The 27,901-nt window shown below is 47.3% G+C and overlaps 1 protein-coding gene across 3 annotated transcripts in view; it reads left to right on the top strand.

The window, feature by feature from the left end:
* The window catches only part of TBC1D19 (TBC1 domain family member 19), a 168,334-nt gene that overhangs the window by 91,991 nt on the left and 48,442 nt on the right, over positions 1-27,901 (top strand). For all 3 annotated transcript variants that reach the window (XM_066574627.1, XM_066574624.1, XM_066574626.1), the window contains one exon: positions 12,648-12,710. In XM_066574627.1, the coding sequence (XP_066430724.1) occupies positions 12,648-12,710 (63 nt within the window). The remainder of the gene's footprint in view (positions 1-12,647; positions 12,711-27,901) is intronic.

Genomic DNA, 27,901 nt, shown 5'->3' with positions numbered 1-27,901 from the left:
TACGCCCATCCCCTGGTGGGCCGATTCTGTGAGCTCTTTCTATTGTTAGGGGGTCATTGGGTATATCGATCTGGAGCGCTTGTGGTAGTTCCGTGGTTAGGTAGGTTATAAGCTGACTGTTAGACACTGTCTCCGGTATTCCCACGAAGCGAAGGTTATTACGACGGTGTCTATTCTCCAGATCGTCGACTTTTTCCCGGAGCATTTCAGTTTCTGTCTGGCTTCTTTGTAGCGCGGTTTCTAGCGTTGCGATGGTCTGTTCTATGCTCTGGTTTTTTGTTTCTAGTTCTGTCAGCCTTTGGGTGTTATCTGTTATTTGTGACATTGCTGAGTTTATGGATTTGTGCAGCGCTTCAAGTCTGTTGTCAAATAGGGGGAGAAGCATTTTTGAGACCTCTTGTGCCACCAGTGTCGCCTGCGTCATTTCCGCACTGTTATTCGTAGGTTGTTCGTTGGTTTGTGTAGAAGAAGTGTCCATTGCTTCGTGGTCAGGGTTTGGTGAGACCGCAGCACGTGGTGGAGTATTTTTTTGAGGGGATGCAGATTGATGCGCGGTCTTACTTTCTTTTTCCTTGATGTTTTTAACGGGTCTATTTTTTTGTTTTCCTCCTGCAGTTGTTTTGTCTGTGTCTGATTGGCGTGTTGCTCGTGCTGGGGTGCCTGCGCTTCTTTCGTTTAGATATTTGTCCATTTTTCTTTAATGACTTCTCGGTGTCAAGTGTTTTGTGCGAGTTTGTTGTATTAGAAGTTATTTCCTGTATCCAGATTGTTGGTGTTTTGTTGCGGTTTATTTTTGTTGTGGATGTGGCTTTTTGACCTGGGTCTATTTGTTCATGTCCTTTTTTTTTTTTTTTTGTCTAGTGTCCTTATTTCAGGTCCTGGCTTTTTATTTATTTATTTTTTTTCTTTATTAGTTCTGTCTCGTTTTCCTTTTTTCCCACTTTCCCGGTGTTTTTTTTTTTGTTTTGTTTTTTTTTTTTTTTTTTTTCCTTTTTGTTTTATGTGGGGGTTTTGTGCTTGGAATGGATTTCCGTGAAAAGGCTGTGATTTCCTGCGGTTTTGTTTATTTATTTATCTTCTTTGTTTGGGGAGTCTGCGTCTCCTGTGTTCTTGGTTTCTTTTTTTTTTTTTTCTTTCTGGGCCTCTTTTTACTATGACTGTGCAGGTGTTTAGGGCTCTCCCTTGCTGTAGCGTCTGTTCAGCTCCTCCCCCTGACGCTTGAAGTGGGCGGGGCTTGTCCCTGACGTCACGGCCGCTAATTTAGGCCGCGGCTTCAGGCGCCGCTAGGCCGCAATGTTCCGGCCGTTCTCCTGCGGGATCGCCGCTGCGGGGGTGTCTCCCTGGCCGTCTGGACACCTCCGGAGGCTTCACTTCCTGCCCGACGCTGAGTGGGGGCCTTCTCTGCTGGGTGGCGGGGTCGCGGTCCCTGCCGCCGCCCGGTCCCGGCTCTCTGGCGGCCTCCCGGCGTGACCCGCTACCCTCGGGGGGGCTCCCGTGCCCTTCCGCTGCTCCCCAAAGCCCTCACCTTTCCTGCGGCCCGGTCGGCGGCGGTGGCGGTACTCGCGGCCTTCGCGGCCGGAAATCTAGGCCGCGGTCTCGGGTGCGGCCTAGGCCGCGGCTTCACGAGTGTTCCCGCCGCGCCCCGGGAAGAAGTCTGCGGGTCTGCGCGTCTCACCGGAGACCCTCCTGACAGGTAAGGGTCCGGTGGCTTTTGGGCTGAGGGTCTTTGTTCTTCCCGGCCGCGTCCCGGCCCTTCTCTTTTCTCCGCGGGTCGGGTCGGGTGGTTCGCCGGGGCCCTTCCGAATGTCCCTCGGATGTGGGGGTCTTCCGCTTAGCAAGCGGGGGTGAGTCCTGTTCCCCGCAGCTGCTTTTTTTTCGGTCACTAGAGGGTCCCGGTGTCTCTGGGAGATGGTGCCGGCAGGAGCTCTGCCGTTGAGTTTTAAATTAAAATTTAAGTTTTATTAGTTTTTGTGTATGTGAGGGGGTTATTGCAGTATAGAACTTCTGATTTTGAAGAATCTGCTTTTTTCTCACTGTGGACACGCTAAGAACGCTTACTGTTGCTCTCATCCACTCCCGGCTCGATTATTGCAACTCGTTGCTGATCGGCCTCCCCTGCACCAGACTCTACCCTCTCCAATCCATCCTGAATGTGGCAGCCAGGCTCATCTTCCTGTCCAGATGCTACTCGGACGCCTCTGCCCTGTGCCAGTCACTGCACTGGCTGCCCGTTAAATACAGAATTCAATTTAAACTCACTACCTTTATCCACAAAGCTCTCCACAGTGCAGCGCCCCCTTATATTGCCTCCCTCATTTCAATCAATCAACCCGCCCGGGCTCTCCGCTCTGCTAATGAAACCAGACTCAGTGCCCCTTTAATTCGAACTTCTCATTCCCGCCTCCAAGATTTCTCCAGAGCAGCACTGGTCCTCTGGAACGCACTACCAAAGGCTACCCGAGAAATCCAGGACTCGCAGAACTTCAGGCGTGCTCTAAAAACGCACCTCTTCAGGGAGGCATACCGAATTCCCTAAACAAACCCCTCTGTACTCCGCCTGATAACATGCTCCCTGACCTACTGACTGCAATCCCTGCTAGCCATCATAAACCGCTCCTGCAGTCACACGGCTAAATGTCTGACCAATGTCTATGTGTATAACATCGCTCACTCTTCCACTTCGCCATACCGTGCACATCTCCAGCCCCTTTACCTTCTGTATCACCCCACTATTCGTAGTATGTAAGCTCGTTGGAACAGGACCCTCACCCCTATTGTATCAATCAACTGATTACTATATGTAACCGTGGTTCTGTAATTTTTGTCTTTTATCTTTCTGTATTCCCCCTGTCTATGTAAGCGCTGAGGAATATGTTGGCGCTATACAAATAAAGATTATTATTATTATTATTTTGACTGGTTAATTTTGAGGCCTGAAATAAGACTAAATTTCTCTAGAAGGGCAAGTAAGTTGGGCAGGGAGGGAAGTGGCTTGGTTAGGGTTAAATCTAAGCCGTCAGTGAACAAGCTGAGTTTATGGTTGGTCTTTCCCACTATTAATCCAGTGATATTGGAGTTTTCCCAAATGGCAATGGCCAATGGCTCCATTGCTAACGCAAATAGGGCGGGTGAGAGTGGGCAACCTTGACGGGTGCCTCTCAAAATCTGAATTGGTGATAGATGGGTTGAGGGAATTCTAAGATATGCGGACGGATTGGAATAGAGGGCAGAAATTACATTTAAGAAGGGGCCAGCAAATCCCAGTTTACGAAGAACCAAATGGAGGTAGGGCCAAGAGAGAGAATCGAAGGCCTTCTCTATTTCTAATGTTAGAACTGACATGAGGGTTTTGGTGGTGTTGGCAATATGAATAAGATTTAGTATTTTTCTTACACTATCAGGGGCTTGCCTGCCTAGGATAAAACCTACTTGGTCTCGATGTATTAATGAGGGCAATAGTCTATTAACCCTGTTAGCTATTATAGAGGTAAAAAGTTTTAAATCAACATTAGGAAGGGAAATAGGCCTGTAATTAGAGGGAAGAGTATGATCTTTTCCCGGCTTAGGGATGGCTGTAATCAGGACTTGTCGGAAATCTGAATGGATGTGGCCTTTGTGGAGAATGTGGTTAAAAAGTCTAACTAGATAGGGTTTTAGTATCGGGGCAAATTTTTTAAAGTATAGAGATGTAAATCCATCCGGTCCTAGTGCCTTGCCCGGCTTCAGGTGTTTGATCGTCCAGTCAACATCCTCCTCAGTTATATTAGAGTTGAGATCTGAAAAACCTGATTCTGTTAAGTGGGGTAGCTTGAGTTGGGAAAAGAAGTCGGTAGTATGGGTCTCCGAGGGAGCTTGCGGGTCTTTGTACAGCTTGTGATAATATTGTTGGAAGACCTTCTATATCTTGTCGGGGTTGGAGGTGAGATGGGCGTGCATAAGTTTAATTTTATGAATTATATTAATAGATTGTTTATCTCTAAGTTTCTTCGCTAATAGTCTATCAGGTTTATTTGCGTACTGAAAATATGTTGCTTGGGTCCAGGCAAGCGCCTTTTCCGTTTTATGGGTCAGTATTTTATTAAGCTCCAGTCTGGCGTCTTGCATGGCCTTTCACAGATAGTGTGAGGGGTGTTGAGTGTATGCTATTTCTAGTTTTTGGATTCTGTGTTATAAGTTAGTTTGGGCTTGGTTTCTCTCTTTTTTCTGTTGTGATGCCAAGGAGATCAGGACACCTCGAATCACAGGTTTATGTGCTAGCCAACAGATGTCCATCTCCGTATCGTCAGGGCTGTTATGGTGGAAGTATTCTTCAAGTTTCTGTTGTATAGTGGTGACTAGTGTTGGATTGGTGAGGAGAGCTTCATTTAACCTCCATGTGTATGGGATTCGCGTTTGGGGGGTAAATAGAAACTCGGATAGGACTGCGTCGTGATCTGACCATCCATTAACTAGATGACGGGAAAAGGACAATAATGGGAGGGTTAGGGAGTTGGTGAGGATCCAGTCCAATTTGTAGTGGTGTTTGTGGGCTGGGGAAAAGTAGGTGAAGCCTCTCTTGTGTTGTTTGAATTCTCTCCAGGTGTCTGATAATGATAATAATTGGAATGTTTCTTTAAGCCTGGTCCTCAGGTTTTTATCTCAATGGGCGACCCGAGCATTTTTGTATATCGCCGATGCTCGCTAAGGTTTCCATTTGTGAAAATCTGGGCAATTCAAGAAAGTGATGGGAACAACACAGCAACGGATAGGGCAGGCGAGGGGCTACATGTTGGGCTGCATCTCAAGTTCCCAGGTCCCACTATTAAGCCACAATAGCGGCAAGAGTGGGGCCCCCCCCTCCCAACAACTTTTACTTCTGAAAAGCCCTCATTAGCAATGCATACCTTAGCTAAGCACCACACTACCTCCAACAAAGCACAATCACAGCCTGCATGACACTCCGCTGCCACTTCTCCTGGGTTTCATGCTGCCCAACCCCCCCTCCCCCCCCTCACGACCCAGTGTCCACAGCACACACCAAAGTGTCCCTGTGCAGCCTTCAGCTGCACTCATGCCACACCACCCTCATGTCTATTTATAAGTGCGTCTGCCATGAGGAGGAACCGCAGGCACACACTGCAGAGGGTTGGCACGGCTAGGCAGCTACCCTCTTTAAAAGGGGCGGGGTGATAGCCCACAATGCTGTACAGAAGCAATGAGAAATATAATCCTGTGCCACCTCCATCAGGAGCTGCACACGTGGGCATAGCAATGGGGAACCTATGTGCCACACACTATTCATTCTGTCAAGGTGTCTGCATGCCCCAGTCAGACCGCGGTTTTTTATAAATAGTCACAGGCAGGTACAACTCCGCAATGGGAATTCCGTGTGCACCCACAGCATGGGTGGCTCCCTGGAACCCACCGGCTGTACATAAATGTATCCCATTGCAGTGCCCATCACAGCTGAGGTAACGTCCGATTAAATGCAGGTGGGCTTCGGCCCACACTGCATGCCCCAGTCAGACTGGGGTTCTTTAGAAGTGGACACATGTAGTTACAACTCCCTGTGGACTGACAGCATGGGTGGGTGCCAGGAAGCCACCGGTGGCACATAAATATATCCCATTGCATTGCCCATCACAGCTGAGGTAATGCTTCGGCCCACACTGCATGCCCCAGTCAGACTGAGGTTCTTTAGAAGTGGACACATGCAGTTACAACTCCGTGTGGACCCACAGCATGGGTGGCTCCCTGGAACCCACCGGCTGTACATAAATGTATCCCATTGCAGTGCCCATCACAGCTGATGTAACGTCAGCTTTAATGCAGGTGGGCAAAAAATTAATTGGATTACACTGTAGGCGAGGGCCCCAAAAAATTGGTGTACCAACAGTACTAATGTACGTCAGAATAATTGCCCATGCCCAACCAAGAGGGCAGGTGAAACCCATTAATCGCTTTGGTTAATGTGGCTTAATTCGTAACTAGGCCTGGAGGCAGCCCAGTTAAAATAAAAATTGGTTCAGGTGCAAGTTTCAACGCTTTAATGAGCATTGAAACGTATAAAAATAGTTTACAAAAATTATATGACTGAGCCTTGTGGGCCTAAGAAAAATTGCCCGTTCGGCGTGATTACGTCAGGTTTCAGGAGGAGGAGCAGGAGGAGGAGGATGAATATTATACACAGATTGATGAAGCTAAAAGGTCCACGTTTTTGATGGTGATAGAGAACAATGCTTCCATCCGCGGGTGCAGCCTACGTATTGTTTAGGTATCGCTGCTGTCCGCTGGTGGAGAAGAGAAGTATGGGGAAATCCAGGCTTTGTTCATCTTGATGAGTGTAAGCCTGTCGGCACTGTCGGTTGACAGGCGGGTACGCTTATCTGTGATGATTCCCCCAGCCGCACTAAACACCCTCTCTGACAAGACGCTAGCCGCAGGACAAGCAAGCACCTCCAGGGCATACAGCGCGAGTTCAGGCCATGTGTCCAGCTTCGACACCCAGTAGTTGTAGGGGGCAGAGGCGTCACGGAGGATGGTCGTGCGATCGGCTACGTACTCCCTCACCATCCTTTTACAGTGCTCCCGCCGACTCAGCCTTGACTGGGGAGCGGTGACACAGTCTTGCTGGGGAGCCAGAAAGCTGTCAAAGGCCTTAGAGAGTGTTCCCCTGCCTGTGCTGTACATGCTGCCTGATCTCCGCGCCTCCCTTGCGACCTGGCCCTCGGAACTGCGCCTTCTGCCACTAGCGCTGTCGAATGGGAATTTTACCATCAGCTTGTCCGCCAGGGTCCTGTGGTACAGCATCACTCTCGAACCCCTTTCCTCTTCGGGTATGAGAGTGGAAAGGTTTTCCTTATACCGTGGGTCGAGCAGTGTGTACACCCAGTAATCCGTAGTGGCCAGAATGCGTGTAACGCAGAAAGGCATCCTAACATGAAGTCAGCCATGTGTGCCAGGGTACCTGTACGCAACACATGGCTGTCCTCACTAGGAAGATCACTTTCAGGATCCTCCTCCTCAGGCCATAAACGCTGAAAGGATGACAGGCAAGCAGCATGGGTACCCTCAGCAGTGGGCCAAGCTGTCTCTTCCCCCTCCTCCTCATCCTTCTCATGCTCCTCCTCCTCAACGCGTTGAGATATAAACAGGAGGGTGCTCTGACTATCCAGCGACATACTGTCTTCCCCCGCCTCTGTTTCAGAGTGCAAAGCGTCTGCCTTTATGCTTTGCAGGGAACTTCTCAAGAGGCATAGCAGAGGAATGGTGACGCTAATGATTGCAGCATCGCCGCTCACCATCTGGGTAGACTCCTCAAAGTTTCCAAGGACCTGGCAGATGTCTGCCAATCAGGCCCACTCTTCTGTAAAGAATTGAGGAGGCTGACTCCCACTGCGCCGCCCATGTTGGAGTTGGTATTCCACTATAGCTCTACGCTGCTCATAGAGCCTGGCCAACATGTGGAGCGTAGAGTTCCACCGTGTGGGCACGTCGCACAGCAGTCGGTGCACTGGCAGATGAAACCGATGTTGCAGGGTGGCAGCGTCCGTGTGGGACTTGCAGAAATGTGCGCAGAGCCGACGCACCTTTCCGAGCAGGTCTGACAAGCGTGGGTGGCTTTTCAGAAAGCACTGAACCACCAAATTAAAGACGTGGCCCAGGCATGGCACGTGCGTGAGGCTGCCAACTGCAGAGCAGCCACCAGGTTATGGCCGTTGTCACACACGACCATGCCCGGTTGGAGGCTCAGCGGCGCAAGCCAGCGGTCGGTCTGCTCTGTCAGACCCTGCAGCAGTTCGTGGGCCGTGTGCCTCTTCTCTCCTAAGCTGAGTAGTTTCAGCTCGGCCTGCTAACGCTTGCCCACCGCTGTGCTGCCACAAAGCGCGACACCGACTGCTGGCGACATGCTGCTGCTGACACATCTTGATTGCGAGACAGAGGTTGCGTAGGAGGAGAAGGGTGGTTTAGTGGAGGAAGCATACACCGCCGCAGATACCACCACCGAGCTGGGGCCCGCAATTCTGGGGGTGGGTAGGACGTGAGCAGTTCCAGGCTCTGACTCTGTCCCAGCCTCCACTAAATTCACCCAATGTGCCGTCAGGGAGATATAGTGGCCCTGCCCGCCTGTGCTTGTCCACGTGTCCGTTGTTAAGTGGACCTTGGCAGTAACCGCGTTGGTGAGGGCGCGTACAATGTTGCGGGAGACGTGGTCGTGCAGGGCTGGGACGGCACATCGGGAAAAGTAGTGGCGACTGGGAACTGAGTAGCGTGGGGCCGCCATCATACCATTGAAAGCCTCCGTTTCCACAACCCTATACGGCAGCATCTCCAGGCTGATAAATTTGGCTATGTGCACATTTAACGCTTGAGCGTGCGGGTGCGTGGCGGCGTACTTGCGCTTGCGCTCCAACACTTGCGCTAGCGATGGCTGGATGGTGCGCTGAGAGACATTGGTGGATGGGGCCGAGCACAGCGGAGGTGAGGGTGTGGGTGCAGGCCAGGAGATGGTAGTGCCTGTGGCCTGAGAGGGGGGTTGGATCTCAGTGGCAGGTTGGGGCAGAGGGGGAGAGGCAGCGGTGCAAACCGGAGGCGGTGAACGGCCTTCGTCCCACCTTGTGGGGTGCTTGGCCATCATATGTCTGCGCATGCTGGTGGTGGTGAGGCTGGTGGTGGTGGCTCCCCGGCTGATCTTGGCGCGACAAAGGTTGCACACCACTGTTCGTCGGTCGTCTGCACTCTCAGTGAAAAACTGCCAGACCTTTGAGCACCTCGGCCTCTGCAGGGTGGCATGGCGCGAGGGGGCGCTTTGGGAAACAGTTGGTGGATTATTTGGTCTGGCCCTGCCTCTACCCCTGGCCACCGCACTGCCTCTTCCAACATGCCCTGGTGCTGCACTTGCCTCCCCCTCTGAAGACCTGTCCTCAGTAGGCGTAGCAAACCAGGTGGGGTCAGTCACCTCATCGTCCTGCTGCTCTTTCTCTGAATCCTCTGTGCGCTCCTCCCTCGGACTTACTCCAATTACTACTACCTGAGTGATAGACAACTGTGTCTCATCGTCATCATCCTCCTCACCCACTGAAAGCTCTTGAGACAGTTGCCGGAAGTCCCCAGCCTCATCCCCCGGACCCCGGGAACTTTCTAAAGGTTGGGCATCGGTCACGACAAACTCCTCCAGTGGGAGAGGATTCGGAACCATTGCTGCCCATTCTGGGCAGGGGCCCGAGAACAGTTCCTGGGAGTCTGCCTGCTCCTCAGAATGTGTCATTGTAATGGAGTGAGGAGGCTGGGAGGAAGGAGGAGCAGCAGCCAGAGGATTCAGAGTTGCAGCAGTGGACGGCGCAGAATTCTGCGTGGTCGATAAATTGCTGGATGCACTTTCTGCCATCCACGACAGGACCTGCTCACACTGCTCATTTTCTAATAAAGGTCTACCGCGTGGACCCATTAATTGTGAGATGAATGTGGAGATGCCAGAAACGTGCCTCTCTCCTAATCCCGCAGCAGTCGGCTGCGATACACTTGGATCAGGAGCTCGGCCTGTGCCCACACCCTGACTTGGGCCTCCGCGTCCTCGCCTGCGTCCACGTCCTCTAGGCCTACCCCTACCCCTCAGTATGCTGTATTACCAGTAATGCAGAAACAGAACGCTGTAATTAAATGTGCCGCTTATTGGCCTGTGGTTGGAGGCTGACTTCTCTTACGGAACGCACAGCAGATCCAGGAAACAATTTTGCGCAAGCCTGCTGTAACGCTTAGCTGCGTATTAATTAGGACTACTACCCCCAGCAGATAGATACTGTAGGCAGCGTATAATATTATGTATACTGTTTCCCTCTGGCGGGATGACGGCGGTGATGTAACAGAGACAGCAGATGCAGGAAACAATTTTGCGCCAGCCTGCTGTAACGCTTAGCTGCGTATTAATTAGGACTACTACCTCCAGCAGATAGATACTGTAGGCAGCGTATAATATTATGTATACTGTTTCCCTCTGGCGGGATGACGGCGCTGATGTAACAGAGACAGCAGATCCAGGAAACAATTTTGCGCAAGCCTGCTGTAACGCTTAGCTGCGTATTAATTAGGACTACTACCCCCAGCAGACACGCAGTAAACTGAAGACGGTCACAGGCAGCCCAAATATAGTATTTTTCCCCAATTTTTTGGAAAAAGCCCACTGCCTATATAGCCTGAATATCTCTTTCCCTGCCTCACCAGTACTGGCCCTATACTCTGTACAATGACTGCAGACTGAGGACGCAATGCTCTGCACGGCCGATATGCAAAAAAAAAAAAAGTGCAACACTGCAAAAAGCAGCCTCAACAGTACTGCACACGGTCAGATGTGGCCCTAAGAAGGACCGGTGGGGTACTTGACGCCTAAAATCACTCCTAACACTCTCCCTATAGCAGCTCCGGCATCAGCAGCACTTTCCCTGATCTCTGTCAGAATGCATCTGTGGCGAGCCGCGGGAGGGGCCGATTTATATACTCGGGTGACACCTGATCTCGCCAGCCACTCACTGCAGGGGGGTGGTATAGGGCTTGAACGTCGCAGGGGGAAGTTGTAATGCCTTCCCTGTCTTTCTATTGGCCAGAAAAGCGCACTAACGTCTCAGAGATGAAAATGAAAGTAACTCGAACATCGCGTGGTGCTCGCCTCTAGTAACGAGCATCTCGAACAAGCTAATACTCGAACGAGTATCAAGCTTGGACGAGTACGTTCGCTCATCTCTAGTCCTTAATATCAAGCTTTAGGAGACCAGATTTGCCTTGCGGGAGATTTGGGGAAGTTGGGTCTTTATTTTGAGAGGTAGAGGGATGGCCCGGGTCTTGATCTTCCATATCTAAAGATTATTGGGAGCGAAAAATTTCTGGGATTGTTTGAGATGAGTTATGGGGTGGAGCTGCCTTGGAATTTTTCCCGTACTTTGGCAGAGTAGACTAGATGTTATAGTAGAGAAGAACAGTTCATTTATGAAGTTGGGTATTGCAGTTTAAGATTATCACGTACCACCAACCAGTCGGGGGTTAATATAGCGGCATATAACCTCCGAGTATGCGTTCACTGGATTTTTGCATTGTTAGTTTCACAGCATAAACCAGATAGAATTTAATGCCCACCTATGTTTGCAGAGGTAGTGCACGCCGTGAAGATTGATTAGAGTAGAGAGTTGCCTCTCACAAAAAATTAGGGCTCTACGTCTCTCAAAGGAAGCGTCTTTAAATTATCTGGTGTTATTGGCAAGTGGTGGACGTTGTTTGTATGGCCTGCTCCGTGATAGCGGTGATAAATTGAACAGGCAGATACTGTGACCAGCAGAGGTGCGGGTGCTGCCTCTGGGGAGTGTGCCGGGGGAAGGGGTGTACCTCTTGTTCTCTTTTTTTTTTTTGCTTTTTATCTTATTTATTTGGGAGAGTCACTTTTTACTAATTCTTCACTCCCTTTCTTTCTTTCAGCTTTGGCTTTCTTGTAGTCTTCCTCTCTTGGGGTCCCCGCTCTCCTCCACTGCTACTGGGGGGGGCTATCTGGTATGCAGGGGGGGGGGGGCTTCACGTCCTGGGCTACTAATACCTCGGCAGCAATTCCCTGGTAACCACAGCCCCGTGCTTTTTCACTGGGGAGCGCAGATGGAGGGGCAGCGCTACACTCACCGCGGTCCCTGGAGTCCTCAGAATCTTCTCTCCGGGAAGGAGTCGTGTGGGGAAGTCCCTCTCTTGCCGCCGGCAGCAAGCGGCGCCGCAGGCCTGTGAACCAGGGGTAGCGGAGGTCTCCGACGGTGTGGGGACGTCTTCTATTCACAGCTGCCTGGGGGCCTGCTTCAACTGCTCTCCACAGCGTCCCGCCCCTGGTCTCCTGTCTCCCGCCGGGTGATGTTCCTACTCCGCTCCTTCGTGTCCGGTGACACTCTCCCCGCCGAAGTGCAGCTCTCCGGTTTCACTTCTACTGCTGCTCCTGCCTCCGGTCGCTCCCAGATCTCTTTTGGGTCGATGGCGGCCGGCACTCGAGTCCGCGACTTCTCTTGGGAAAGTAGGCCTCACCTCACTCCAGCTCCAATCTCTCCCCAAAATGATCGTCTAGGCCTGGTGAGACCCGTCTTCCGCTTTCTGGGTCTCTCCCAAGGGTTTTGCCGGTGTTTTGAGGCCTAAACTAGCTGTCTTGAAGCGGAGCTCTCCTCGCCGTGACTTTTCCCACTGCTTGCTCGGCCATGCCCCCCCTGATAGGCCTGTTTTATGACGATCCCCCTGACCTTTGTAAAATCCTTTCTGGCTGCTGTTTGTACTACAGTTAGGATAGTAAACCTCCTCATATTTCTTCCTTTTCACTCCTTTCCCATAATACCATTTTTTCCCCAAGACACTACATTTGGAAATCAGCCTTTACGTCAAAACATGTCCCTAATTTCAATTTAATCCCCTTCCCTAATGACATAAAAACCCAAGTGTACGAGTATGGTCTTCACTAAACAGACTGTCTACTGTACGAAAACAGATATTACTGTCACTTATCATTTCATTCACATTAATATGACCTTAGCAGAGCACATGAATGGTTTAATATTATTTTCTTAGTGTTATTTAATATTGTTGCCATGTATATATGGATTAGGACTGATGAAGGCAATTTCTCTAACGTAGTGGTTATGTTGTGTGTTTGTTTATAGGACGTTAAATTGACGGCCAGCAACGATGATTACTATTTTGTGTTTGAAGATTATCTTTATCAGGTATGTCATATCAGATTACGGTTGAATTTCCATTGTTTGAATTACGTGGTGTTCATTTCGTTCCCCAATCACGACAAGCTGCTTAGACATCAGTAGGAGAACGTGTCGAGCGGTTGTAACTGTTTTCTAATATTATACTTTTCTATCACCTACTTGACAACTGCTTACTTCTCTTTGCGTATTTTTACATGATCACTTATTGGTCTGCTTTAATGAATGTTCAGGAATGCAGAAGTTCCAATTATCAGGTTGCCTTAATGACCATGAAAATATCCCTGGTGATTAGGATATGTCCATCTTTCTTGCATTCAACTCATTTATCACAGTAAAGATCCACTCTCATGGCAGCCTGCCCTGTTGTATTGACTGGAAAACTTTGTTACATTGTTCTAGAACTTTGTATCATTGTCCCCTAGCTTGAATGACATACAGTTGAAAGAAAAAGTAAGTGAACTCTTTGGAAGTACCTAGTTTTCTGCACTCATTACTAATAAAATGTGGTCTGATTTCTTATCTAAGACATAATTATAGACAAACACAATCTACTAAACTAACTAAATATAAACAGTTGTACCATTCATGTTTTATTTATTGAGCCTATTGAATAAATATTCACAGTGTAATGAGAATAAGTAAGTGAACCCTTGCCCTAATTCGTAGATCCCCTTTTAGCAACAATCGCCTCCACCAAATGTTTCATATAGCTGCAAATAAGATGTTCAAAATGTTGGAGGTATTTTGGGCCACTCCTACCTGCAAATGTGTTGCAGTTCTTCAATATTTCCAGGATCCCTTGCTTGCACACCTCTAGATTAGTATTCTGACTTGGCCATTCCAAAGCACAAATCTTTTTCAACTATTTTTAATTGTTTTATTTCCATGCTATGGGTCATTGTCTTGTTGCATCACCCAACATGTCTTCAGCTTAAGGTCATGGACAGCTGCCCTTATGTTCTTCTGTAAAATGTTCTGATACGCTTTAGTATTCATTTTTCTATCGATGATGCTCAAACCATGACGCTTCCTTCACCAGGAGGTAAGTTCTAGACCGGACCGGGGAGACTCACTGGATCTTGTATATCTTGATTTTTTCTTAGCGTTTGATACTGTGCTGCACAGACCGAAATGAGAATGCTTGGTCTGAGTGAGTATGTGTGTAAGTGGGTAAGTAACTGTCTTAGTGATAGAAAGCAGAGGGTGGTTCATCTAAAAGAGGGTTTTGGTGGTACATGATGAGAACATTGTTCTTCCTCTATTCAAATTATTGGTCAGATCACACATGGAATATTGTGGACAGTTTTGGGCACTGGTATTCAAGAAGAGCATATCAGAGCTTGAGGGGCTTTCAAATACGGGCAACTAAGTAAATAACTTGAATGGGCCGACTACAATACCCAGAGAGGTTATCAAAATTGGGGTTATTCAGTTTAAAAAAAAGACGTCTGAGAGGAGACCTGATAACTGCGCTTCCAGTTTCTCACAAACGCCTTACTACTGGCAGTGCAGTGGTATGCGTGGCTCGCGAAGCCTGAGGAAAGCGTTCTTGAAACCTGTATGCCACATGACCCAATCAGAAGGTCAGCAAATTTTCAGTTCCATGAATTATAGTGTCAACCCTGGAGTGCACTGTCAAATGGCTCCATGCATGTATCATAGCAGAAGGAGGCTACTTACAGTACACTTTCGCATAGGCCATACTATCAGTTAAGTTTCCTTACTTCAGTCATAGCAGCGGTCCGATGGGACTTATACATTTATAGCTGATTTCTGCTTCTTACATGCTACTTTTCAACTTTGCTGTTGGGTTTTCCCTCGATCTTTTACAGAGGCCACAACACTAAATTGAAATCCATGTTCTGGGTCCCCCAGGGCTCATGCACCATACCATCATGTAGCAAATCCATATCTTCCTATTTACGTATGCTATTGTGATTTTAATATAGGACAGCAGTATTGAGATATAGCGCTCGATCAGCCACTATGTAGGGGTGTGTATGTATGTGTGTGTGTGTATATATAATATATATATATATATATATATATATATATATATATATATAATACAGTATATGTATTTAGTGCAGTATATATTTTTTACAATAGAAGTCAATGGGTTATGTATGCCTCTGTGTGTTAATACAGAGGCATATGTCACAGCATTCCTTTGTCATTGAGTAGACATGGTGGTAGCGCATATGTATGTTCAGCACTAGCACTTCTAATCCTTAGTGGCAAGTGAAGGAAGACAACAGGTAACTTGTTCTGGATTGTTAAAGGGGCTGTCTCATCCAGCAGATCAGGCAGCAGTGGACACACATGCATGTTCCCTCCATTTACTTCTAGGGGATCAATGGAGATAGCGGAGCACTTGAGCTCGACAGTCTCTAGTGTTCCTATTGAAGTGAATAGAGCTGTGATGCGTATACCAGACCACTGCTATCAAAACTTCAAAACATGTATCTCGGAATTAGTGGAGGGTTCCAGCAGTCAGATCCCCACCAATCAGCAAACTTACTGAGATGGGATGCCCATTTAACTACGCTGTGCGATATATTTTCCTCTCCCATTAAAAACAATGGGCGATGTGTTCTGAGAAATGCGAAAAGATATAGCATGCCACGATGACGTCACTGCAGATCAAAGCCCCTCAAAAGATGTATGGGTGGTTGCTAAGGGGTTAAGTCTATGAATGTCAGTCTATGTTAGTAGTGTAGTGTGTGTACTACATAAATGACTTCTACATCTGTAAGCTGAAAATATAACCTGAGGCTATCGTAGCTTGAGAGAGCACTGTATATTTACTCTACTTCCCATCTGACTTAGTGACAGGACATTAGTGTATTTGATGGTCCAAATCTCTCTAAGGTTTCTGTAAAACGCTGCAGCCACCAGGAAATGTGGCCATCAGAGTCATTCAGCATTAGTCCAGTGAAGGTATTTATTAAATAAGACGTATAATAATCCATAAACCATGTTATGTGGTTCCACGGGCTCACTTTTAATAATAATGCATTGTTATTTTTGTCCACTTAGTACTATTATTCCAAGCTGACCTCCGGTCCCCTGAGTTCTCCGTTTTACAGACAGTGTATTTTCCATTATAAAACTGAAGCCTTTAATTGCTGACAATGACTCTTAATGTATTTACCTTTTCAAAGTCCTATTCTGAATCATTCTGCAGTGCAGTTCTAGACTATCAGCAAGAAAACTGAAAATAAGGAAAATGGATTTTCTGCATTTTGTAGTCCTTTAATAATTTCACCATTGAAATTACACCAAAGCAATTCAATTACATTGTATCGGGGCTTCAAGCATCCTATTCACAAAGTTCAGCTCAAGAGCTGCTAAATGAATCAGGCCCGAAAAAGTACAAATGTCCATCCAGTTCAACCCCCCCCTCTTAAACATCTCTATCAATTTTGCCATCACCACGTCCTCAGAGAGTTCCAGTCTCACTGCTCTTACAGTAAAGAACTCCCTTCTATGTTGGTGATGAAACCTGCTTTCTTCTAGATGTTGAGGATGCCCTCTTGTTATTGTCGCAGTCTTGGGTGTAAAAAGATCATGTGAGAGATCCTTGTATTGTCCCTTAATGTGTTTATACATAGTTATTTGATCGACCCTTAACCGTCTTTCTTGTCGGGTGAAGAATCCCAATTCTGATAGCCTCTCTGGGTATTCCAGTCCTCCCATTCCGTTTATTAATTTAGTTGCTCTTCTTTGAACCCCCTCAAGCACTGCAACATCTTTACTGAGCACCGTTGTCCAAAACTGTACACAGTATTCCATGTGGGGCCTGACAAGTGCCTTATATAGTGGAAGAATAATGTTCTTGCCCCTATATCTCTTTTAATGCACCCCAAGACTTTATTTGCCTTTGCAGCCACTGATTGGTATGGATTGCTTCAGTTAAGTCTACAGTCCACTAGTACCCCCAGGTCTTTTTCCATATCACTTTTCCCTAGCAGTACCCCATTTAGTGTATATTGGTGACATCCATTCCTTCTTCCCATGTGCATAACCTTACATTTATCAACATTGAACTTCATTTGCCATTTTTCTACTGAAGTCCCCAGCTTATCTAGGTCAGTTTGTAGCCGTACCTTGTCCTCCATTGTATTAATTTTGCACAATTTCATATCATCTGCAAATATTGATATTTTACTGTGTAGCCCCTCTATCAGGTCATTGATAAATATACTGAACAAAATGGGGCCCAATACTGAACCCTGTTGCACCCCACTAGCAACGGTGGCCCAATCAGAGTATGAACCATTTATTATCACCCTCTGCTTTCCAACTCTGAACCCATTCTTTACCCAGTTAAACACATTTTCGGCCAGACCAAACTGTCTCATTTTATATATCAGCCTATTATGCGGCACGGTGTCAAATACTTTAGAAAAATCCAGATATACGAGATCAATTGACTCTCCCAGGTCCAGCCTAGAACTTACTTTGTTTTAGAAGTTGATGAAGTTGTTTTTACATGATCATCCCCTCATGAACCCATGCGGATGAGGAGTTATAATGTTTCTTTCCTTGAGGTACTCCAGGATAACATCTCTCAGAAACCCCTCGAATATTTTTCCAATTATTGAAGTGAGACTTACCGGCCTGTAGTTACAGGCTCAGTTCTTGAACCCTTTTTGTATATTGGAACCACATTGGCAATGAGCCAATCCAGTGTTACAACCCCTGTCTCAATAGAGTCCCTAAATATAAGAAATAGTGGTCTGTCTATCATGTCACTTAGTTCCCTTAGAACCCTTGGGTGTATTCCACCTGAGCCTGTCGATTTTAATCTTTTTTCAGCCGACTCTGCTCTTCCTCCTGCATTAGGCAGGTGATATTTAGTGGTGGGGTTCGTTTGTCCCCTTGTATCTTGTGTGCCATCTTTTTCTCTCATGAATATACTTAAGAAAAAACTATTTGACAGTGAAATGTGTTTCCAGCTTCTCCGTCTATGTAGACTGGTGAGGGATCCATATTACAGTATAGGAGATTTAGTCACAAATCGATAGTGAATCCCTGGGGACTCAAAAATTGTCACATCTACCTAAGAAATCAGTCATCCCAGTGAGAGTCATTAAAGCTATGTTGTGCACTCACCTAATATATGTCTGCAGACTGTCACAGAAGGTGTTATGTGGAGAGGGATATTAAATGTGTGCTTGTGTGTTGGGTAAATAAAGAGCTGGTGGTAGGGAAATATACTGGGGGGAAAAAACTGTGCAAATGGCAAGCGGAGTAGTCGCCGATTAGCAATCACTTTTCTTTTTGCGCAAGTTTTGATACATCTTCTCTGTTGTCGATAAAAATTATATAACGAGTTGTCCTTTTATAAAGGATGGCCGATGTATACTTCTAAACTCAGGCCGGGCTCACACGACCGTCTTGTAATGTGCTGTGTAAAAATTGCAGGGTTTTACTGGTGTATATGGAACTGCGTTTGTTGCGTTTATTACCCGCGCATGCCTGTGCATGTACAGCGTATTTTACGTGCGCTGTGACGCACTGGCTTTATTTCCCCCTTCTCATGTCTCCTAGCAACATGCATGAAAAATGCCGCACATAAGCAATGTAATTGTGTATGCACTGCATTTTGAAAGACCCCATAGAGAACAATAGGGCTCTTACGTGCGTAATACACGGTAAAATAGAACATGCTGCGTTCTCTTTTGCGCGTGTTACATACGCTAGCAATATACGCAATTGTGATTGGAACAATGAAGATCATTGTACTTTTATTGACACCATTTACCATGTATTATGCGCGTACAATGGAAATTTGTGTGACCCCTGGCCTAGGAGTGCAATGATTTGCTCGGTGGTTGGGATCTCTGGGGCAACATGCGTACTAGCTCCTGGCCCGGCCACCAGCTACCACTGTGCTTTGCTGCTTCTTAATGTGCAGATTTTGTGCCAGATCAGTATTGGAGGATCCACATGGAACCTCCAAGGCAGATTTGACTTTTTTTTAAATAGTTTACACCACTTGGGACATCACAAGAGTTGTATCTCTGTAAGCATTCGCCTTTGGTTATAGACACTATCCCCTATTTTATGTAAGTAGAGCACCAGTTATTTTTCTTCCTTCACAGGTGGTATGAAAGCACCCATAGATGCAGACTTTGGGCAGTTTTCAGGACATTGTCAAAATGAAAATGTTTCTATATTTTAATACTAGCTTACCCGTCGCACGTTGCTGCGAAGACAGATAGACATTCGTTTTTATATATATAGATAACAACCAATCGCAGCGTAGCTTTCGTGTTACCTCAGCAGTATAATATATAACAACCAATCATAGCGCAGCTTTCATGTTACGTCAGCAGTATAAGAAATAGCAACCAATCACAACGCAGCTTTCATTTTACCTCAGCATTCTCAATATCCAGCAATTGTCTTGCGAAACGTTCGGCGGATGCATCATTTTCTGGTTGAACACTCATCCCGTTGGTCGTAATGCCTTTTGCTTTTGTGCTTGAGATGGAAATCGAACGATCTTTGTCTGGGGGGCATAACTGTCGACGACGCTCGCACACGCGCCACCTATCGTAGGATAGTTGTACTATGCCAGTAATCTTCCCAGGAGTGTACTCAACAACTTCCTAAAGTTTCATGGCGATCGAATGATTGGTGTAGTAATGCATACAGGACAGACAGACATTCATTTTTATATATATAGATGAAATCTGGGGGAAAACACTACAAATTAAAATAATAAATTAGTATCACTAATATGATGTATCATATTGTGTCGATACATTACCTGTAACATCTTGCTGCACAGTTTAATGTACTTATCATATGTGTCTCGTCTTTTGGGAGTAGAGGCCTACTTTCTTCCATTTGATGGCGGTCTCTGTACAGCACTGCAGAATGTCAGCGCTATGTAAAGTTTTGCATGATATGATTTTTTTTTTCCAAATGATAATTGTGTAACAAGGTCCTAAGTTACAAATGTTTTATACATGAGCCTTTTCACAAACCTGATCATCGTGTCCTCCACTACAAGTATCGCCCAGAACTATTTTCTTTGCATATAACCAGTGTCATGAAATGTCTTCCTCATGTGATGTGATGGCAAGAAAAGCTGTAGTCGCCAAATCTTTCATCTTAACTCTATGCTGCTACACATATTGTGTGTCTACCTAATGGTTTTGGTTCTCTATAATGTAGGAAGTGTCTATTTCCTTTATAGTAACCCTGTTTATTCTCCCTTTTACGGGAGAATCACTCAGATGGACTGTATGGCTACATAGACCTCTTTAAGTACCGACTTATGGCGCCAAACCACTAGGGGCTCGTATGAAACCATTAACTGAACTGATGCAATCTGCAGTCAAAAATGTGTATTTTGAATATGGCCTATAGAAGAATTAATTGTATGATTTATGAAAACACCCAGAGCAAACCTATGGCAGATCATTATGTCTTACTGAATAGCCCATTGTCATGCATGGCGATCCACTATATTACTAGCATTTCTACTGTCATGAGAGCTGAAGTAGTTCAGAGCTTCGTGTAGTCTAAGAGAATTAATATAAAAGGATTTTGTGCTGGGATTTGATAACTTCTGAGCAAATGAAAAAAATGCCAGGCTCTTGTGCAATTAATTCTTTGACTTATTAGAATGATAACTTTTTTATAAGCCACTTTACAATAAATTCCCAAGGCTATTCTCATAGTTTGAATTTAATAACAGAGTCTGAGGGACTGATTGGGGAGATGGCTGCCATCTTCACCTTGTGTGATACAACAACTTTGGATGCTGTAACTGTCTGCACAGAAGGAAACTAATTTAAGCAAAATTACATGACTTCCTTGAAATTTCTACTAGGGGAAGTAAATTGCATTTTTCAGTTTCTTAATGATGGATTTGATTGCAATGTCACTATAAATGTCATGGAAGAAAATGACAGTGTCTCCTTCCCCTTCTGTTTGATTAAATGTAAATCAGTCACACTTGTTGGGATCTGTTACACTAAAGAGAGGGCAAGGCTTCCACGCACCAGCATTATAAAGGATTACGTGTAATGGAGACATCTGTGGAGTTTCATAATTTCACATTTAAATCGTGTCCTCCTGAGATTAGAATACAAGGTCAGCAATGGTGTAGTGTATGAAGTAAACCACAGCAAACTTCTGGGAGACTGAGTACTGCTCTGAACTTTACCGCGGGTGTAGCTGTTATAATTGTAGCAATGAAATTAGATTTCAATACAGTTGAAGATATTTCGTCTTGACCTTTTTTGAGGCCTGTGCCGTAATTAATTTTTGTAGCGTCGTCGTACTTTTTTTTTTTTTTTTATGGCAAAGTAAATTTAATTTAACATCATGATCAGTCTGAATAGGTAAAAAATGTAGCAAAGGTTGGACATGTAGGCTCCATGCTATACAGCACTTGAAAGCCTTTCTACGCTACTGTAACCCCTTTCCGTCATATATACGTCTTTTTATGCCCCATGCAGTTAGAGCATCTATAGCCGTCTGCAGTATATGCTGTGTATGGAGCGGGTTTAAGAATTGAACCTACTCCATACATGGCAGGTATCAGCTGTCTGTTCGCTAACTCTAATTGCATCTGTTAACCATTTAAATGCCATTGTCAGTTCGGGCAGTGACATTTTTAATATCCCAATCAATTGGGATTTAAGTATCCTGAAAGGCCCCCTAATGATGATGATGATAATAATCTTTTATTTGTATAGCGCCAACTTACTCCGCAGCACTTTAAGATACGATTGCGGGGGGGGGGGGGGGGGGGGGGGGGGTGTCATGCAGATGTCATGGCAGCTTGGGGACTTCTTAAGGCCTTCAGGGCTGCCATCTATTTCTGCTCATTAAGATATGCCTGTAGTACATCTCTAATAGGAAGCCTGTTACAATATAATGGTATTGCATTAAACCGTGTTTTATTATACTGTATAAGCAATCAAATGAAATCAAAACACCAATACACCAATGGGGACTAATGAAAAAGGTTAAAAAACCAAAAGTAAAATAAAAATGTATTACCTTAAAAAAAATAAAACAATAAAATATATATATATTTTTAAAAGCAGAAAATTTTTTTTTCCTAGTTTAAAACTAAAAATTTGGTATGGCTGCATCAATAAAGGTCCAACTTGTTAAAATATTACATTATTAATCCCACATGGCTAACTGTGTCAGAAAACAAGCAACACAATTTTGCTATTGTTTCAGTCTCCAAAAAAGAAATTTAATTGCTTTCGTTTAGTTTAATAAAAAAAAAATCTGATAAAAGAATAAAAATCGATTTAAAAGTCATATGTTCCTCAAAATGGTACCACTACACATTACAGCTTGACCACAAAAAATGAGCCCTCACACAGCCCCATCCATGGACAAATAAAAGTTATTTGCATCAAAAGATGTTGACAGGGTTTTTTTAAGCATTACTATTAGAGATGAGCGAACGTACTCGGATAAGCACTACTCGTCCGAGTAATGTGCCTTATCCGAGTACCGCTGTGCTCGTCCTGAAAGATTCGGGGCGCTCCGCTGCTGACAGGTGAGTCGCAGCGGGGAGCGGGGCAGAGTGGGCGGGAGAGAAGGAGAGAAAGATCTCCCCTCCGTTCCTCCCCGCTCTCCCCTGCAGCTCCCCGCTCCGCAGCGCATCCCGAATCTTTCAGCACGAGCGGGGAGGTACTCGGATAAAGCACATTACTCGGACGAGTAGTGCTTATCCGAGTACGTTCGCTCATCTCTAATTACTATATATAAAAAAAACCTATATAAATTTGCTATCACTGTAATTGTATTGACCCACAGAATACGGACAACATGTCATTTTTACTGCACCATAAAAAATGTAAAAAACCCACCAAAAACAATAGTGCAAAGGCGTTTTTTTTTCCCATTTTGCCCCACTTAGACATTTTTCAATAAATTACATGGTCCAGTGCATTCCGCAGAAAAAGACATGCTGTCGTGTAGATATGTCACCCGAAAAAAAAAAACTTATGTAGTATTGAAAGTGGAAATATGAGAACTGCGGAATGTGACCTGGACACAGGCGCGTCAATGAGTTTTGGTCACAAAAGGGTTAAAGTGATTATGTGTCGTATGTTTGATTGCAGAATGCATTAGACACGTAGTTCAAGTCTAGTGGACTCCTGCAGGTTTTGTTTTCTCTCTCTCCCCTCGTCATAGTGATTGACTGGCTGCTGTGCATGTAGATCTACCACAGCCCACCATCAGTCAACGATAGGGGTACCATCTCCTTATAAACTGTGTATTTGGTATATTCACTGATCGATCCTGTGAGTCGGTCTGTAAAAATCAGATCACTAAGAAGAAATCTGGAGCACAAACAGCTGAGCATAGTAAAAGAGCACATAAGGCTTCAATGGCATCGTAGGATTTTCTTTTATCTAAATACTGGCTAGAGTACTCTAAAATAAAAACTAGTCCACACCAAAAAAATCTAACATTTTAAAATTAAATCCTATAATGGAAATATCCATTTTTCTGTTTTAAAATCAAAGGATTACAGTTAGAGATGAGCGAGCACCAAAATGCTCGGGTGCTCGTTACTCGAGACAAACTTTTTGCGATGCTCGAGGGTTCGTTTCGAGTAACGAACCCCATTGAAGTCAATGGGCGACCCGAGCATTTTTGTATATCGACGATGCTCGCTAAGGTTTTCATGTGTGAAAATCTGGGCAATTCAAGAAAGTGATGGGAACGACACAGCAACGGATAGGGCAGGCGAGGGGCAACATGTTGGGCTGCATCTCAAGTTCACAGGTCCCACTATTAAGCCACAATAGCGGCAAGAGTGGCCCCCCCCCCCAACAACTTTTACTTCTGAAAAGCCCTCATTAGCAATGGATACCTTAGCTAAGCACCACACTACCTCCAACAAAGCACAATCACTGCCTGCATGACACTCCGCTGCCACTTCTCCTGGGTTACATGCTGCCCAACACCCCCCCCCCCGCACGACCCAGTGTCCACAGCGCACACCAAACTGTCCCTGCGCAGCCTTCAGCTGCCCTCATGCCACGCCACCCTCATGTCTATTTATAAGTGCGTCTGCCAGAGGAAAAGCAGGCACACACTGCAGAGGGTTGGCACGGCTAGGCAGCGACCCTCTTTAAAAGGGGCGGGGCGATAGTCCACAATACTGTACAGAAGCAATGAGAAATCCAATCCTGTGCCACCTCCATCTGGAGCTGCACACGTGGGCATAGCAATGGGGAACCTATGTGCCACACACTATTCATTCTGTCAAGGTGTCTGCATGCCCCAGTCAGACCGCGGTTTTTTATAAATAGTCACAGGCAGGTACAACTCCGCAATGGGAATTCCGTGTGCACCCACAGCATGGGTGGCTCCCTGGAACCCACCGGCTGTACATAAATGTATCCCATTGCAGTGCCCTGGACAGCAGAGCTAACGTCAGATGAAATGCAGGTGGGCTTCGGCCCACACTGCATGCCCCAGTCAGACTGGGGTTCTTTAGAAGTGGACAGATGCATTTACAACTCCCTGTGGACCCACAGCATGGGTGGCTCCCTGGAACCCACCGGCGGTACATAAATATATCCCATTGCATTGCCCAACACAGCTGATGTTACGTCAGCTGTAATGCAGGTGGGCAAAAAATTAATTGGATTACACTGTAGGCGAGGGCCCACAAAAATTGGTGTACCAACAGTACTAATGTACCTGAGAAAAATTGCGCATGCCCAACCGAGAGGGCAGGTGAAATCCATTAATCGCTTTGGTTAATGTGGCTTAATTTGTAACTAGGCCTGGAGGCAGCCCAGTTAAAATAAAAATTGTTTGAGGTGAAAGTTTCAACGCTTTAATGAGCATTGAAACGTATAAAAATTGTTTACAAAAATTATATGACTGAGCCTTGTGGGCCTAAGAAAAATTGCCCGTCGGCGTGATTACGTCAGGTTTCAGGAGGAGGAGCAGGAGAAGGAGGATGAATATTATACACAGATTGATGAAGCAAAAAGGTCCCCGTTTTGGATGGTGATAGAGAACGATGCTTCCATCCGCGGGTGCAGCCTACGTATTGTTTAGGTATCGCTGCTGTCCGCTGGTGGAGAAGAGAAGTCTGGGGAAATCCAGGCTTTGTTCATCTTGATGAGTGTAAGCCTGTCGGCACTGTCGGTTGACAGGTGGGTACGCTTATCCGTGATGATTCCCCCAGCCACACTAAACACACTCTCTGACAAGACGCTAGCCGCAGGACAAGCAAGCACCTCCAGGGCATACAGCGCGAGTTCAGGCCACGTGTCCAGCTTCAACACCCAGTAGTTGTAGGGGGCTGAGGCGTCACCGAGGACGGTCGTGCGATCGGCTACGTACTCCCTCACCATCCTTTTACAGTGCTCCCGCCAACTCAGCCTTGACTGGGGACCGGTGACACAGTCTTGCTGGGGAGCCATAAAGCTGTCAAAGGCCTTAGAGAGTGTTCCCCTGCCTGCGCTGTACATGCTGCCTGATCTCTGCGCCTCCCCTGCTTCCTGGGCCGCGGAAATGCGCCTTCGGCCACTAGCGCTGTCGGATGGGAAGTTTACCATCAGTTTGTCCACCAGCGCCCTGTGGTATAGCATCATTCTCGAACCCCTTTCCTCTTCGGGAATGAGAGTGGAAAGGCTCTCTTTCTACCGTGGGTTGAGCAGTGTGTACACCCAGTAATCCGTAGTGGCGATAATGCGTGTACGGCGAGGGTCACGAGAAAGGCATCCTAACATGAAGTCAGCCATGTGTGCCAGGGTACCTGTACGCAACACATGGCTGTCCTCACTAGGAAGATCACTTTCAGGATCCTCCTCCTCCTCCTCCTCCTCCTCCTCTGGCCATACACGCTGAAAGGATGACAGGCAAGCTGCATCTGTACCCTCAGCAGTGGGCCAAGCTGTCTCTTCCCCCTCCTCCTCATGCTCCTCCCCCTCCTCCTCTGGCCATACATGCTGAAAGGATGACAGGCAAGCAGCATCTGTCCCCTCAGCAGTGGGCCAAGCTGTCTCTTCCCCCTCCTCCTCATGCTCCTCCCCCTCCTCCTCAACGCGCTGAGATATAGACATGAGGTTGCTCTGACTATCCAGCGACATACTGTCTTCCCCCGCCTCCGTTTCTGATTCCAAAGCGTCTGCCTTTATGCTTTGCAGGGAACTTCTCAAGAGGCATAGCAGAGGAATGGTGACGCTAATGATTGCAGCATCCCCGCTCACCATCTGGGTAGACTCCTCAAAGTTTCCAAGGACCTGGCAGATGTCTGCCAACCAAGCCCACTCTTTTGTAAAGAATTGAGGAGGCTGACTCCCACTACGCCGCCCATGTTGGAGTTGGTATTCCACTATAGCTCTACGCTGCTCATAGAGCCTGGCCAACATGTGGAGCGTAGAGTTCCACCGTGTGGGCATGTCGCACAGCAGTCGGTGCACTGGCAGATTAAACCGATGTTGCAGGGTGCGCAGGGTGGCAGCGTCCGTGTTGGACTTGTGGAAATGTGCGCAGAGCCGGCGCACCTTTCCGAGCAGGTCTGACAAGCGTGGGTAGCTTTTCAGAAACCGCTGAACCACCAAATTAAAGACGTGGGCCAGGCATGGCACGTGCGTGAGGCTGCCGAGCTGCAGAGCCACCACCAGGTTACAGCCGTTGTCACACACGACCATGCCCGGTTGGAGGCTCAGCGGCGAAAGCCAGCGGTCGGTCTGCTCTGTCAGACCCTGCAGCAGTTCGTGGGCCGTGTGCCTCTTCTCTCCTAAGCTGAGTAGTTTCAGCACGGCCTGCTGGCGCTTGCCCACCGTTGTGCTGCCACCCCGCGCGACACCGACTGCTGGCGACGTGCTGCTGCTGACACATCTTGATTGCGAGACAGGTTGCGTAGGAGGAGGAGGGTGGTTTAGTGGAGGAAGCATACACCCCCGCAGATACCACCACCGAGCTAGGGCCCGCAATTCGGGGGGTGGGTAGGACGTGAGCGGTCCCAGGCTCTGACTCGGTCCAGGCCTCCACTAAATTCACCCAATGTGCCGTCAGGGAGATATAGTGGCCCTGCCCGCCTGTGCTTGTCCACGTGTCCGTTGTTAAGTGGACCTAGGCAGTAACCGCGTTGGTGAGGGCGCGTAAAATGTTGCGGGAGACGTGGTCGTGCAGGGCTGGGACGGCACATCGGGAAAAGTAGTGGCGACTGGGAACTGAGTAGCGCAGGGCCGCCGTCGCCATCATGTTTTTGAAAGCCTCCTTTTCCACAAGCCTATACGGCAGCATCTCCAGGCTGATCAATTTGGCAATGTGCACGTTTAACGCTTGAGCGTGCGGGTGCGTGGCGGCGTACTTGCGGTTGCGCTCAAACAGTTGCGCAAGCGACGGCTGGACGCTGCGCTGAGACATTGCTGGATGGGGCCGAGGACAGCGGAGGTGAGCGTGTGGGTGCAGGCCGGGAAACGGTCGTGCCTGTGTCCTGAGAGGGGGGTTGGATCTGAGTGGCAGGTTGGGGCACAGGGGGAGAGTCAGTGGTGCAAACCGGAGGCGGTGAACGGCCTTCGTCCCACCTTGTGGGGTGCTTGGCCATCATATGCCTGCGCATGCTGGTGGTGGTGAGGCTGGTGGTGGTGGCTCCCCGGCTGATTTTGGCGCGACAAACCTTCAACACCACAGTTCGTCGGTCGTCTGCACTCTCCCTGAAAAACTGCCACACCTTTTGAGTACCTCGCCCTCTGCAGGGTGGCATGGCGCGAGGGGGCGCTTTGGGAAACAGTTGGTGGATTATTTGGTCTGGCCCTGCCTCTACCCCTGGCCACCGCACTGCCTCTTCCAACCTGCCCTGCTGCTGCACTTGCCTCCCCCTCTGAAGACCTGTCCTCAGTAGGCTTAGCAAACCAGGTGGAGTCAGTCGCCTCATCATCCAGCTGCTCTTCCTCCGAATCCTCTGTGCGCTCCTCCCTCGGACTTACTGCCCTTACTACTACCCCACTGATAGACAACTGTGTCTCATCGTCATCGTCCTCCTCACCCACTGAAAGCTCTTGAGACAGTTGCCGGAAGTCCCCAGCCTCATCCCCCGGACCCCGGGAACTTTCCAAAGGTTGGGCATCGGTCACGATAAACTCCTCTGGTGGGAGAGGAACCATTGCTGCCCAATCTGGGCAGGGGCCCGAGAACAGTTCCTGGGAGTCTGCCTGCTCCTCAGA

The sequence above is a fragment of the Eleutherodactylus coqui genome, chromosome 7 (assembly GCF_035609145.1).
Source record: "Eleutherodactylus coqui strain aEleCoq1 chromosome 7, aEleCoq1.hap1, whole genome shotgun sequence".
Classification (NCBI taxonomy): Eukaryota; Metazoa; Chordata; class Amphibia; order Anura; family Eleutherodactylidae; genus Eleutherodactylus; species Eleutherodactylus coqui.
Note: the sequence above shows the minus strand (reverse complement) of the source record. Positions and strands in the feature narration are given on the sequence as shown.